Source organism: Physcomitrium patens, chromosome 4 (genome assembly GCF_059467195.1).
Source record: "Physcomitrium patens ecotype Gransden chromosome 4, ASM5946719v1, whole genome shotgun sequence".
NCBI lineage: Eukaryota > Viridiplantae > Streptophyta > Bryopsida > Funariales > Funariaceae > Physcomitrium > Physcomitrium patens.
The window spans coordinates 3,044,322-3,059,802 of NC_143413.1; the positions used below are offsets into that span (position 1 = coordinate 3,044,322).

A 15,481-nucleotide genomic window follows, 5' to 3' on the forward strand; every position below is an offset into this window, starting at 1 on the left:
TATATATATCTATAATTGTGTGAATCAAACCTCTTAAAAAATAAACTTTTAAATGCTTGTATAAGTTTCCAAATAATAGAAAAATATTGGAACTTTTTAGGAGTACAGAAATTTAATTTTCTATAATAACAGATGACAGTAAAATAAATTTAAATCGTGTTTGCAGAAAATCAGAACAAATGAATAGTCATTATGCTATAAATATACTATTGAATTGAAGTTTTTTAAAAATATAACACTATCTTTATTGTAAAAAAGACAAGTTCAATACTTTTTAGAATTAGATATTTAACTTGTATTTTTATTTTATTTTGGTTTCGATTACTATTTTTAATTGAAATATTTTAAACCAGGATATTTGTAATTTCTTTTGAAGCCTAAGTGCAATATTTCTTAGCATATTGCATTGCATACTTCAAATACAATCATGATTAATTGGGAAATTTTCACATAAATGTTGGATGCCGATGTAGAAGAACTCTATTATTTGTTAGAAAATATACATGTGTCGGTTTAAATTTATAATTAAAAATAAATAAAAATCATGTACGTATGGAAAAAGAGAAAACAAAATAGTAATATGTAACAAAAGCGCCAAACATCAATTAAAAACTGCATAAATGAAACAATATTCCTCCTCTTGTTAAATGAACATAGTACACAACTCAAAAGCAAACAAAAGAATGAGACAGAAGACGTTGCTTTGTTAGATATTTACTTGTCAGGTACATGCATGTAGCCAGAAATAATCTGTAGCTAATAGGTTGACAGAAAAAATATAAAAATATTATAAAAAAATAAAAATGAGTAGCTCTAAATACAATATATTCTAAAATAGTACATTGAAGTCATACTTGACAAGAGACTCACATACATGAGCCCATTCAAAGACAAATGACGATTATCTGTTATTTTTTTATTTTATAGAAAACATTTAGAATGCTGCACATCTCTTTGTGTTCTTCAAGTGAAGCCCAATCAACCTCCCCTTTTCTAGTGTTTAGCAGCCCAAACACAAGCACTTCGTTCCATGTACATGAATACAATGCTTTACCTTGACACAATAGAGTACAGATTTAACAAAGCTCAGTGACACAGCGGGCTGCCTTGATGATTTGAGGTTATTTCCCCAACCTTAATTTGAAACATGCAGATGCTTCTTCACTATTCCTAGCTTGCTTCAAGCAACTTGAATATACTTAAAATCAGAGAACATACCTGGAGATTTCTGGGTCACTTGAATTAATGAAAAGCGCGCACTTTCCTACGCAAAGCATTTCCTCAACTCATGCCGTTCTGTTTGGACATTTGAGCGAGTCGGCACAATCTAACAATCCCATGTATAATATCATACAAAAATGCCACACATACTTCAAGGAAAGTAACAGTTCTTCGGTTGTAATATGTGTTGATGAAACACAGACCACAGAACACTCGGTTTATTGATCTGGTTTTGGTTAAGCCTCGTGGACTCGTTACAATCAAGGGCCAAGATTGAAGGTCAAACCAGGAATTCCTGAAGGAGGATTAACACATGTATCTACTCTACAATTCCTGGAGCCAAGTGGGGTCACTACTTTTCAAGTTAACGGTGATCCAGGAAATCAGCTGTACCAAGATAGAATCGGGTTCTACAAATTCTATATCTGTATAGCTACCAGACAAGAAATGATTCAAATACTAATTCGAACTGTTAAATCGACCAAAATACAGATTGAGGTTACCAGAAGAGTGCAATGAGTGCTAAGAACATCACAACGAAGGAAAGTCCGTGGGGCCCATGCATGGTAGCGCTGTTTGGGTTGGATGGGTTGGGGGATGGCTCGGGCACTAGTGGACAAGGTAGACCTTGTGCATCGCCTCGGCACCCCTGAAACAACTGCGCCTGGTAGTTCCCTGCAATGTTAAGGTAACTGAACATTGCCGTTGCACAGTTCGTAGATTCGTCGTTGATGTAGGATGCAAACTGGCACGCAAATTCAGTGAAAGAACTGCAGCATTTAGGCATGTCGGGAGCGGTGGCGTTGCACACACTGGTCACTATACTATAATTCTGGTTTGCAAAGTCGACGGGGCATGCTGCACAATCAAACTCACATGTATCAGAACCACTGCAACAGACGTGTAGATTGATCACTTAGAATGCTGAGCCAAATCAAGTACTCACAGACATTGCAACAAATGCCAAAAGGGCGATCTCTACTCTGTTGATGCAGCTCTCTATACGCTCAGTACACTTCTTGTGCTCATTGACGTGGTAACACTGCGACAAGCACCTAAAATGCGCCTAGCCCTCGAGGACAAACCAGTCCAATATATGATACGGTGTTGAAATAGCCCCGTGGGCCATATAATTGGCTTTCAAATCTACACTGCATCCATTTATGACATCTCTGAGACACAGGTTTTCACGAACTGTTCTCCAATGCTGCAAATTACCATTGCAGAGAAGACACGGTTTATATGGAATATTAAGCCGCATCTCTTCTGTGTTCTACAGTGCACATCAACAATCAACACAGTAATGAAAAGAGCGAAGGAATATACGAACACCGTATCGAAACTCTAAACCTTCATCCCTTACAAAACCCACACAAACAAGGGACTAAAAGCTCACGTTGCAATGTCTGAAGGAGATGTCTGCTTGGAATCCCTGGTAGGAAGATCGCTCCGGCTTCAGATTCTCCACTGCCTGCGCGACAGAATAGCCCGATCAGTATTCCCAGCGGAAATGAACTTCGCAACCAGTATCCGTAGGACAAGTCGAAGTAATAGCCAACCGACATTCAGCATTTCTCCGCAATTTCTCAACCCCCAGGCAATCCGCATCCTTTAAGCTGTTTGAGTTCAAGCGCAAGCTTAACACTACCAATGGAAAGGAGGTCCACTTCGAATAGAAAGTGGGCCGCAGGGAATGCCAGTAACCAGACATTTCTCACATTGCTAAGACATTGCACTCTAAGCACAGATTCCATCGTACGGGGTGGTTCAAAAGCAAATAGCTGCTGCGAAATGCAGCGATGCCCCTCCCCTAAAACATGCATTACAATCATTAAGTGGGCCGTGACCACGCGCGTCTCTAATCCAATGTAGACCACGTTACGACCTGAAAACCTGACTTGCATCCCACACAGAAAAAGAAAAAGTAAAAGAAAAAAAGATAGCATGAACACTAACCCAAAAACCCCACTACTCCCTGCTCACCAGCGACGGAGGCGACGCAGAGGAATGCGACGACAGCGAGGAGCCCGAGATGCGCGCATCTCAGCTTTGCGGCATCCATATTGATCACAGCTGCAACTCGCAACACTCAAACACGAAGGGTAGCTTCTCACACAACCTTCAGCTGCTGTCGCCGCAGACTCCCCGAGCAGAAATCCCAGCTCTCACACGATGCAGTCCACACTACAACAATAACACCAAAGATTCACTGCTCAGGAGAGTCCAGCTCCAGCACCAGCTATTTCCTTTCTCCCCCCCTCTCCCCAAACGACACCTGCGCTCCTGCAATCGCGCCGCCTCTTGCTCCAGAAACATGTTGTGCTCAAATGAGTACCACCAACCATTTCGGGGTAGCGAGTGTGGTTCGGCGCGTTCATCCGCGTGGTTTCGCCACTGGCCTCCCTCCTCGCTACTGCCTCGTCGCGGCAGTCGCGACAACGCCGCCGCGACGTGAATAGATGAATGCGTGCATTGATGTATGGACGTAGTTAGTTGATGGATGAAGCTTAGTTGGCAATGCGCTTAGCTGGCACCAGGGGTTGAATTTGCCTTCTGGATGTGGGGATGGATGTATTGCTGACAGTGCTTTAGCTTGATGGGTGTTGAGAATGTTTAGAAAGACACAAGCGTAGTAGTAACTAATACACACACAAGAGTAATCATAAGTAATACACACAAGAGGGTTTCTAAAGAGAAAGAGTTTCACACATAAAAATCTATTGATTTGGTTGTGTCTCGTATACAAGAGGAGAAGGGGAGAGGATAAACAGTTCTTCTCCACTACATTCCAAATATTGTAGCTATGGTATTTACTATAGTCTACAATAAATATTATGGAAAGTGCCAACTACATTTAATACTCTCAACACTCTTCTTTGCTCATCATAATATTTACATAATATAAAATTTGTAAGATCAACAATTGTTGCCTCATTAAAACCTTATCTAGGAAAACCTTATCGTATTTAAGGACAAAACCATAGATGAAGGAAAAAGAATACAACATCATTTTCTTTAATTTTTAAAGAGCTCATTAATTTTCTTATTCAAGAAAAGCAAGTTGCTACATACCAATGCCATAAGTAAGTCGACGATGGTTGCACAATGGTAGAGCTTTGGTGAAGAGATCAGCAAGGTTATTTGCACATTCAATTTTCTTAATTATAAGTGCTTGATCAATAATCAAGTCATGGGTACAACTAAAATATTTTGGATCAATATATTTTGTCTTGTTGCCTTTAATGAAACCAACTTGTATCTATGCAATACAAGCACTATTATCTTCATACAAGATAGTTGGACAATGGATAAGCATCAATCATATTAAATCTTTGCTAGATTTGTCTAATATACATTAGTTGGTAGAGAAAAATACTACCATTTATTAGATGCATAATCTAAAGACCAATGCAGAAAGTTTTTTTTCTGAGTATTTTCATCTCAAATTTACATATAAGTAGGTTAGTAGCTGTAACACATGCAGATGTAGTGCCTACTAGGTTAAGATCATCAATATATACAGCAATAATCACAGAATTAATTTTATCTCGTTTGATAAACAAACAAGGAGTTAATGGATCACTTACAAACTTATTTGTAATTAAATAATCTCGAAGACATTGATATTACATACGTCCGGATTGTTTTAAACCATACAAGGCCTTACATAATTTAATACCACAATATTGTCCTAGAGTAGGTCCATTTGGAATTCCTCTTTCTAAGCCAGGTAGAACTTTCATATAAATATTTGCATCAAGAGAACCATATAGATATGCAATTACTACATCCATCAGATGCATCTCAACGGTGGTATGAATTGTCTTTCCAATAATATATCAAAATGTAATTGAATCCATGATTGGAGAATATGTGGATTCATAATCAATGCCAAATGGTTGAGTAAATCCTTGAGCAATAAGATGAGCTTTATAGTGGATTATTTGATCTTCAGCATCTCGCTTGCATATTAATACCATCTTATATCCCACAGGGCGAGATATAAAGTGTCTAGAATTGGACCAAAGACTTTCATCTTAAGGCAAAGAAGTATACTCCTCATCAATAGCAGTTTTTTATTTTGTCCAATCAGAGCGACGCATTGCCTCTTTGATGGTTTGAAGTTCAAGATCATCTTCCTCGCAAGAAAGGGCTTCTATAATCATACATGCAAATGATTCATCTACTATAATAGATGGTCTGTCCCAAATACCATCTGTAGCATAATACAGAATAGATAATTCTTCATTCAATTTATTCTTATTCCTTCCAATTCTAAGATTGTTTTTCACATGAAATTGAAGGTACATTATGCATGGATATATCATCATGAATTGGTAGTCTCACAGGATGAGTAGGAATTTCTTGAAAAATAATACCAAGATTAATCAATATTATAGCTTTCTTCTTATGTGGTTGCTTATCTGGTCCACGAGTTCTTTTAGTTGTTGTTGTTGTTCTTATAACTTGAGGTATTGTAGTCAATGGCACTGCAATCTGAGCACGTGCATTCTGAGCCTCATTAATAGGAACTCTTGTAATTCTAGGTGCATCATTAAAGCCATCATGTGTTTCATCTGCGATCCGTTTTAGATGCAAAATCTTAACAACTTCAGTTTTTACCAAAGATATCCTAAGATTGGAATTCATTGTAAATATTTTTGGTGCTTCAAATACAAGTACTTTATTTCTTAGTTGATTGGATACTCCTCCTTGAAGAGATGGGAATACATTTCCTTCAAAACAGTAATTTTGCAAACGTGCATGTAATAGTGTGCCAATTGATGGAACAACAATATTAATAATATTTGATGAATCAAAACCAACATGTATGCCTTCTTGTCGATGAGCTTGAATGGTATGCCGTTGAGGTTCTAGTATTGGAATCCAAGCACGACAACCAAATATTCGTAAGTAAGATATATTTAGAATATGATCTAATATTAGCTCATGTGGTGAAATAATTTCAAGAGAAGAAAGGCAGAGGCGTATTAATACTATAGCATGTAAAATTGCATGACCCCACATAGATGCAAGTAAATTTGTGTGAAGAAAGAGTGGCCAGGTAATGAATTTTATATGCTTTGTAAATGACACTACAAGTCTATTTTGAACATGTTCATATAGAACACAATATGTCAATTCAATTCCTATTGCAGTACAATAGTCTTCAAAAGACTTTGATGCAAATTCTTTTGCATTATCCATATGCAATGTTTTTATAGGATAATTAGGAAAATATGCCCGAAAACAAATAAGTATAGATATAAGATTGGCAATCACCATGTTTTGAATTGATAATAATGAAACATGTGATTGTTTACATGATGCATGAAGAAAGACCAAAAAATAACAAAATAGTCTTGATATTGGATTAATAGGACTACAAATATCACCATACAATCTTTTAAGCATTAATGGTAATTCTTATGGAAGTTTCCAAATTGAAGGCCGAATAATCATCTTACCTTATATGCATGCACGACATAATTCCATAGAGTCTACATCTGGGAGCTTTAAATTGTGTCTAGTTATATATGGAATGATATTTCTAAATAATGTAGATTCTAGATGTCCTAATCGTCCATGTCAAAGAGAAACATGACTCTCTGTGATAAATGATGTAAAATTAAATATAATGAGAGGCTGAATCACAATTCAATATAAACCATTTTCTATAGCAAAAGCTTTTTCAACAACTTTATGGTTCTTTGCAAGAATCAAAACCTCTTTTCCATTTAAAATGGCAGTTGAGAGGTGATAACCATTGATATGCACATCTTAGTAGCTGATTAGACTCCGAGGTGCTAAGGGTATAAATATTCCATGTTTACATTTTATGATGGAACCCGCAAGTAATTTTATCATTGTTGTGCTCTCTTAGAAACAAAACGCATTTGCTCCATCCATAGTCATCATATTTTTAGTTTGCCAAGTTAAAGATTTTTTAATAAAAAATTTTCTATCTTGCAAGATAGTATGTGTTGTTGTAGAATCAATGAGTGTATTATTTGATTCATCATTAGAGGTTTTGTCATTCATATAAGCCTCTAAGTCATCAACACTAATTAAATCCATTGATGCATCTATAGTATGAACTTCATAAGCCTCAACTTATAGTTTCTTATTTTCTTGGAACATTTTAATAAAATATTCTGAAATACGGCACACATGTGCTAAATGTCCAATCATTCTACACTTATGGTACGAACGCATCTCTGATTTTTTTTTTCTACTATAATTAATAGTAGAACGTTTATTCTTTCCACATGGATAAAAATGGTCATGATTATGACTACCTCGATACTTATGAGCACATTTCTCATGTTTATATAATTTATTTTTAGACTTTGAAATATTAAGTGCATGAGATTCTCGAACTATATTTTTAATAGGACGAACTTTTGCATTGTGCAAAAGTAGCTCATTTTGCTTCTCCACAAGAAGTAGATAGGACATGAGATCAAAATGACTCTGAAATTTTATGTTCTTATATTGTTGTACAAGCACAGCAGATACAGGAGGAAATGTAGAGAGAGTTTTTTCAATCATTTCTTCTTTAGAGATACTTTGTCTAGATAATCATAATTATGAGATAATACTATATATTTCACTATTAAAAGTATTTAAATTTGAAAATCCAAGACACATAAATGTGTCCAATTATGACATGTGCGTGGAAGGAAAATGGTGTTTTGATGATCAAAATTGGATTTAAGATTCTTCCAAAGTTCTACAAGATCTTCCATTTCTAAATATTGATGTTGTAATGCAGGTACAAGATGATGACAAAGGAAAAGAAGTGATTTTTAATGAATAGGAGGAGGAATAGAAAATATATATATATATATATATATATATATATTTTTAGGTTTACAATGAAGAAGAGTAGCAATAGGTTTGAAGAGTTAAGATTAGAGTAAAAAAAATTGTGATAGTGTGTAGAAGAGAGTTGTGTTGATAACGTGTTGAGAATGTTTACAAAAGACACAATAATAGTAGTAAGTAATATACACAAGGAGGTTTTTAAGGAGAGAGAGCTTCAGACATAAAAATCTATTGATTTGGTTGTGTCTCCTATATAAGAGGAGAAAGGGAAGAGGATAAATAATTCTTCTCCACTATATTCCAAATACTTTAGTTATGGTATTTACTGTAATCTACAATAAATATTATGGAGAGCACCAGCTACATTTAATACTCTCAAAAATGAAGAAGGGCATTGAATTGGCATTGAGCCAAAGAAAAAAGTACTGGCATGGATTGTTTTCACATGGTGCCCTTACACTTTGGCCACATGGTTCCTTTCCTTCCTTCCTTAGTTCCTTCCTTTGTTTGTTTGTTCATTCTGAACTACATGGCTTTTCAAACCCTGTGCAGCAGCACATCATGAAATACATTCTTCATAGGTAGGTTGTTTAACATTCTATCTGAGAAATTGTATAACTTGATCCAACATTTTCATTTTTGTTTTAGATTTCTAATTGTTGTGTGTTTTGGGACCTACACAAAAAAAAACTAAACCCAGGTGTTTAATGACCTTCATTACGGCATTGCTTAGAAGCTTGATTCTTGTGAAGTGGTGGATGAAGTGGTTCTTTCTCTTAGAGCCTAGTTGAACATGATCCATATTTGAAGAAGGGACATGTCAAATGAGTTTTGTCATTCCAATTTGATTTGTATTGAAGGAAGATTTGGAGAACTTAAAACCTATTTCTTTATTTTTCTAAGTAGTGGGTAAGTAAGTGTGTACACAAGCATGTAAAAAGAAAAAAAAAAAAAAAAAAAAAATGTCGATAGAGTGAGCCAAATGAAAGAACATGGAAGCCCAAACTAGTTGCAAGTACAACTTTAGTTCAAGGAATTGAAGACAACAAGTGTTTATTTGTAATAAAAAATAACCTCTTTTTGTATTTTAAAATTATATTTTATTTTCTTACCAATGTTTCATTGATATTGTAAATTTTTGTTGATCATTGGAAAAAAATGTGGCTTACAAATTAAGTTATTATAGTCTTTTATAATACTTTTTAAATGCAAGCTTGTCATATCGAATAACATTGTATGATGTGAATGTTTCTTTATTGACAAATTTCAACTTTTGTAAGTTGAATAGAAAATCAATGTATTAAATTCATATTTTTTATTTTTTATTTTTTTTATTTAGTTAAAAGAACAACCCATTTATTTCTTATTTGATCTACCCATTCATATGGATGTAAAAATTTCTTCAACAAAAGAGTTACATGGTCAATATTTTCATTATCTTTCCACAAGTGTGTGTGTGTGTATATATATATATATATATATATTAGTAGTAATTGGACGATTTTAGATTTAGTATAATTTTTTTAGTAAAATAATAATGAATTCAATGTATAATGTGTATTTCTGAAACAAAGTTGGCACTATTTGCAAATATTTCACAATCAGTTTAATGTCATTGGCTTACACCTTGTAACTGTATCATGCACACTTCCAGAGATTGTTGAGGATGTGGTTGTTGTTTCGTTTTGTTTTATAAACTAAATTATATTCTCTTCCTGTCATCACAGTTTTTGTATTTATTTATATTTTTGTGTTTCTTACTATTGAAATGCACCCCTTCAATTTTGATGAATGAGTCTGTTTAGCTGTTACTTCTCTAATCAAACAAGCCACCTCATATTTTGTTTAAAACATTAATAAAAAATATTTTAATCTGTTTGAATGTTATACATTATTATTATTATTATTATTATTGTTGTTGTTGTTGTTGTTGTTATAACACCCTTGGGTTGAACAAAATCACTGATGCCATTTTAATATTTTTTTTGAATTTCTTTTTAATATGTATAACACATGGAATTGTGGTTAGTTATTTCTATATACTTAGTTCTGATTATGTCTGTTTAAATCTTCAAAGTTTTGCACCAATGAGATATCTTGAAGTAAATCAACCATCGATGCAGAACAAATTCTTGGATTTTTTGTTTCATGCGTTCTTATCAGATTTTTAAGATTTTGATTCATGATTATTATTTTTTGTGAGATGTTTGTATTTTCTAATTATTATTTTATTCAGTTATTCGTACAAAATTTAATTTTAATATTGAAAAAAATAAGTGAATATTATTAATCTACTCTTTTTTTAGAAAAACAATTTGACTATTTCTTTCCAACATTGAAAGGCTACATTTTTTTTTTTGGATGAATGTAATTATTGTGTATTTTTTCACAAGTTTACCAAGTGAGTCGTTTGATTTGTAAATGTTTTAAATTTTAAAGCAATATTTTATTGATAATAGTTATGTGTTGAAAGTAGATCAATATGAAATATCTAAAACTACACTCATTGAAGTTAAAATCAAAATTTGTGTCAACACTTGATTCCTTCAATAATTTTATTTAATAATTACGAAAATATCATTATTATTTTCATTTAGTTTCTTAGTGGTTTATGCTTATTTTTGCAATTTAATTTTATTCAAGAATTTTAAAAAAATTGCCAATATATCTTGCCAATATATATAAAAATATATGTTGATTACTCATAATGGTATTATTATTCTGATATTTATTATACAAAGATATTCTATACATTTGGAGAAGAATTTAAAGGTTGTGCATTGTAATTCCAAGATTTTTTAAGTAGTAGAATGTAAATGGTAGGAATAGCCTCACTGTTATTTATTTATTTATTTATTGCTAATTGGACCATATATCTCTTTCACATAAAGATACAAGCTATTTTTCTTCAGTCGATTAGATTAATAGTGACTTTTTGTACCAACTATACCATCCTAAAATTGAATTAGATCTAAATGATGGTGTATAGAAGTGAAAAAATTAAAACCACTATTTATTATTATCTTCTAAGATATTTAAAAGCCAATCCTTTGTTTAATTATATATTTTTTTATTTTTTTATTTTTTAATAATCATTTTTGTAAACCATCAAATAGTTTTCTAAAGAATATAAAAAAAATCTTATAATTTTATTTGTATGTTGAAAAATTGATTTAGTTCTATAATTATATTTACTTACATAGTAGTATTGAATTAAAATAAAATAAAATTGAATCTTAATAGATACTTTAGATTTTAAGATTTATGTTCATTTTATTAATATGTTATGTTTTACTAATATCTTCAACTTTTAAAAAATGCATCCTAATTTTCCTTTTATTCTTTTAAAAAGTAAAAATAAATAAGAAAATATATAATGTTTAAAGAATCAATCTATAGTTGCACTTGTTACATGTTTGCATTAAAAAAATGGATATAGTACCAAAAAAGGAAGTGAAATCCTAAATTATCATTGTATAATTGTTGCATTTTATTAGAATATGCATATGTGTGTGTGTGTGTGTATATATATATATATATATACATACAATTTTAATTAAATTTTTCACTAAAAATATTACATTTTGCCAAAGGTAATGATGATTTGGAATTATAAGGTGGCATGATTTTTTCAAAGGTTGGAAATATTTTTGAAAATAAGATTTAAAAAATAATGTATTAAAATAGATGAAATAGTTTTGTTTTTTTTTTTTTTAATCCACATAAGTCATAAAGAAATACTCATTGTTTTTTGTTCTTTTCAAAATCTCATTGAATAAAATTTGATCTTAGAATCTCAAGTCTCTCTTTGCACCGAATTCCACAATTCTTTTGAATCCCCTCTTGATAGAGCTCCTCCTCCTCTTCACCTATGATGTGTGTTCTGATTAATATGCTACACAAAATTTTAACTTTGTACATTTCTTTTTTATTTTATTTTTTATTTTTTATCAGTTTAACTATTCTTCTGTTATTTGACTTAGCAATCACCTATTTTGATTCCTGAATAATACTAAAAAAACTCAAGAACTCATTGAAGCAACACAATTTTTGTGATTGGATTAATTGGTATGGATGTACTTGGTATGATTAAGAAAAACATGGTGCTTTCTTGTTGTGATAATTAATTGATAATTGAAATTTAATCCAATTTCCTATGAACATAGTTATTCTATTGGCTTACAGATATAAAGAGATTGCTTCTCTAAAAGCCAAATCTGGCTCTATTTCTTCAAAATTTCATACAAATAATTATGGTGATGGATTTTATTTTATTTATCTATTTATTTTTTTGTGTGTTAATAAAATGCTCTGTAAAAATTTCAACAAAGTCTTTACTTAATTTTTTTTTTCTTCTACTTAAAATCATCATAAATCTTTAAAGCAAAATTTTGATTTAAAAAAATACCAATTATTATTCTTTTATAATGCAGACAGTGATCAAGTCTTTTTTGGGCATATCAAAAGGGCCAATAACTCTTTGTCTAAGATATGCCATAGTTCTCAGCTCCACACCATTCTCCTGTTAGAATAAATTGTGTTGGTCCTTACACACAAGTGTTGAGTTAGAGTAGGGGAACTGGTTCTGATCAAAAGCTCACTCAGTTGGGAAGCTCACACAAGAGTGGGTAATAATTCATGGAGCTATAGATTATTTTGCCTACTTCAATGGATCCATCAGGTTCTATCAAGCATGAAGGTGGTCAAGAGAGTGCGGCACTCTTTTATAACAAAACAAGAAGCCATTGACGAAGAGTTTGCAAATGTGTTGTAAAACTTATATGTTAACAACTTTGGTTGTTTGGAGACCCACAATGCACATGGTAGGGTGAGGTGGGAGTAAAGCTCCATCTACTACTATGGAAATGCACAAACAAATGCACAAAATTCATGTTTTGACTTTGAAATGTGATATGCATCTTTGGTAGAAAGCATAACAAAGTACGAAACAACTCCCATGTTGTAGCATTCTACTGTAAGCGTTTTCTTCCTTCCTTCTTCAAAAATGAATTTGTTGGTGGGAATTATGCAAGCTTGCAATGAACAATATGTGGTGTACGTATACATATACATATAATGATACATTATCTATTGATATTATTACACCTCACATGATTTCAACATGACTTAAATCGACTAAAAAGTGCATTTCTATACTAAGGATGCATTAGGCAATGCAATATTGAACCCTAATATTGACCAAAAAATAGAATAAATTAAATGATGAGTTTTTTTTTTTTTTTTTTTTTTTTTTTTTTTGCAGTCAAATAATAAAACATAAAAAATTGAATTAAAAAATATTAAAGCATATATATATATATATATATATATATATATTCAAGTTCTATTTTCTTTTATAAAATATTCATTATCTCTTTCTTTTTCTGAAACACCACACTTTCTTAAAGCAAAGAAAAGAAACAATGCTCATAAAAAGAGGCATATCCATGACTCATTATCTGTAAAGATGATACTTGGGATGAAGCAATATCAATTAAGGATGTACTGTTGATGATCATCTATATATATGCTAATAGAATATGATATGTAAATAAGTTTTGTGGGGCTTTAATGTGGCATGAAAGCATAATAAGAACTACTTAGTTTGGATCTCTACCAATTTTTCCTTACCATAGTGGTAGAGCATTCCTTATCTCTACCATGTTTTTGTTTACGTTTTGTTGTTTTCGGCCTATTGGATTTTGGATCTAATCATGATTAATTTCATTTTGAGTTTGTTAGACTAAAATTAGTATATCTTATTCTTTATCAATGTTCAGCAACTAGGTCTTTATTGCAAGGTCAGAAAGTTGAATTGATCTTTGTTGAATTGTATTTGGAATTCTATTTAAGAATTTGGCAATGTTTCTTATTCATCTATTTATTATCGTTTTATACTTCTATATTATTTAAATTTGTAACACTGAGTTATGTAAAAATTATGAAATGTGTATGATTAATGTTATAATTATTGTATTAAAAAAAGATTAATGATATTTTTTTTGTAAATATTTAAAAAAAATATTAAAATAAATTTTGTAAAAATAAAAAAATGGTTAAAGAAAATGGATTATTTTTAATTTTTAGACCATTACATTATTATTACATGATATATATATATATATATATATATATATATTGAATTATCATTTATTTCTTTTAAAATTTTATCGATAATTATTTGTCAAGAAAAAGTATTACTTTGCAATAAAAATCCAAAAATGCATATTCAAATTTTTGTTTTGAATTCTGTAATTTATTTATTTCATCTAATTTAATTTATTAATTTTAAAATTATATTTTAAAAATATTTCCAACCTTTAGAGTTTCACCTTTCTTATGGCATGATTATTAATATGTGTGCTTATATATATATATATATATATATATATACATTGAAATATTGTAAACATTCCCATGCCATACTTTGCATGAGTAATTTTTTGTACAAACAAACAAGGAATTTTGAATTGTTTGTACAAAGAATGTTTATCAATGATATTTTTATTTATTTATTTAATTTTTTGAATATATATAAAAAACTAAACCATCTTTTTATGTTCATTTTTTTATAGTTAAATTGCATCATTGCTAGCCATAGGGACAAAGGATGCATAATAAACCTGTGAGGCTTGTGAAGGCATTAACGTTGCCCGAACTATTTCAAGTCCAACTACTTCACCAAACACAAACACCAACATTTATGCAGTTATTGATCCTAATGGTTGGTGAACAGTAGAGCTTCTATCTTGCACAACTTTGATTGAACATTTAAATAATATAGTATAGAACTTTCTAATAATAATTTATCCATGATTATTGATTTTATTTTTTATATGTATATAATATCTCTCATTATTTTTAGTGATTTGAAGCATTTGTATCATGATTTGTGGAATTGATGTTGCCAACAATTGTATTGGATAGGTATGGATCAACAATGGTGACTTCACCAAGGAACTTGAGCTTGTTTCATTTGCATATGAGTTTAAATGCACCACTTATTTGTAAGATATTGATCCCAACCAAAATATAAATACATAAATAAATTAATAAATAAAATATAAAAAACCATAGCCTCTTGAAATATTATATATTCAAATCAAACATTATATTTCAGTAAAAATATATTCATTTCTTATTTAATATTATTTCACTCTTAATGAAATAAAATTTGAACATATGCTTCAATTCAAAAATGTAAATAACATACTTCAAGAATACTGCATAGAAAAACCCATTACGATTTTCTTTTTTGATTACTGTTTCAAGCAAATGGAACATTCTTTGTACAAACAAACAAGGAATAAAATATGTTCAGATTTCAATGACCAAAATTAACTAGAGGATAGTAATCAGTTTCACCAAATAAATAATAACCCAAATCCCATCTATAAAATTCCAGTTCATTATGATGGAAAATGGCACAACC

At 31.1% G+C, this 15,481-nt stretch overlaps 1 protein-coding gene and 1 long non-coding RNA gene across 3 annotated transcripts; one reads left to right on the forward strand and one right to left on the reverse strand.

Moving 5' to 3' along the window:
* Positions 1–1,371: 1,371 nt before the first annotated feature.
* LOC112280940 (GPI-anchored protein LLG2) lies at positions 1,372–3,586 on the reverse strand. Of its 2 annotated transcripts, none has more exons than XM_024516905.3 (3): positions 3,205–3,586; positions 2,618–2,692; positions 1,372–2,079 (listed from the first exon to the last, which is right to left on the reverse strand). In XM_024516905.3, exons 1-3 carry the CDS (start codon positions 3,281–3,283, stop codon positions 1,721–1,723), a joined length of 513 nt encoding a protein of 170 aa, XP_024372673.1. In that variant the 5' UTR covers positions 3,284–3,586; the 3' UTR covers positions 1,372–1,720. The 2 variants fall into 2 exon arrangements, with proteins under 2 accessions (XP_024372673.1, XP_024372672.1); XM_024516904.3 differs by having other exon boundaries at positions 3,178–3,574.
* Positions 3,587–9,171: 5,585 nt separating this feature from the next.
* On the forward strand, positions 9,172–15,386 carry LOC149989347 (uncharacterized). The gene is made up of 3 exons (XR_016502481.1): positions 9,172–13,024; positions 14,625–14,773; positions 14,977–15,386. It is a non-coding gene; the product is annotated as an uncharacterized LOC149989347 (long non-coding RNA).
* Positions 15,387–15,481: the final 95 nt, after the last annotated feature.

What these genes read in the sequence shown, in the direction of transcription:
- LOC112280940 (XM_024516904.3), bottom strand. Translation starts at nt 3,283, where the DNA reads ATGGATGCCGCAAAGCTGAGATGCGCGCATCTCGGGCTCCTCGCTGTC. An exon ending in GGGAGTAGTGGGGTTTTTGG is followed by an intron (nt 2,693 to 3,177) that starts GTTAGTGTTCAT and finishes TCTGTCGCGCAG; the next exon opens with GCAGTGGAGAATCTGAAGCC. An exon ending in TCTCCTTCAGACATTGCAAC is followed by an intron (nt 2,080 to 2,617) that starts GTGAGCTTTTAG and finishes TTGATTGTGCAG; the next exon opens with CATGCCCCGTCGACTTTGCA.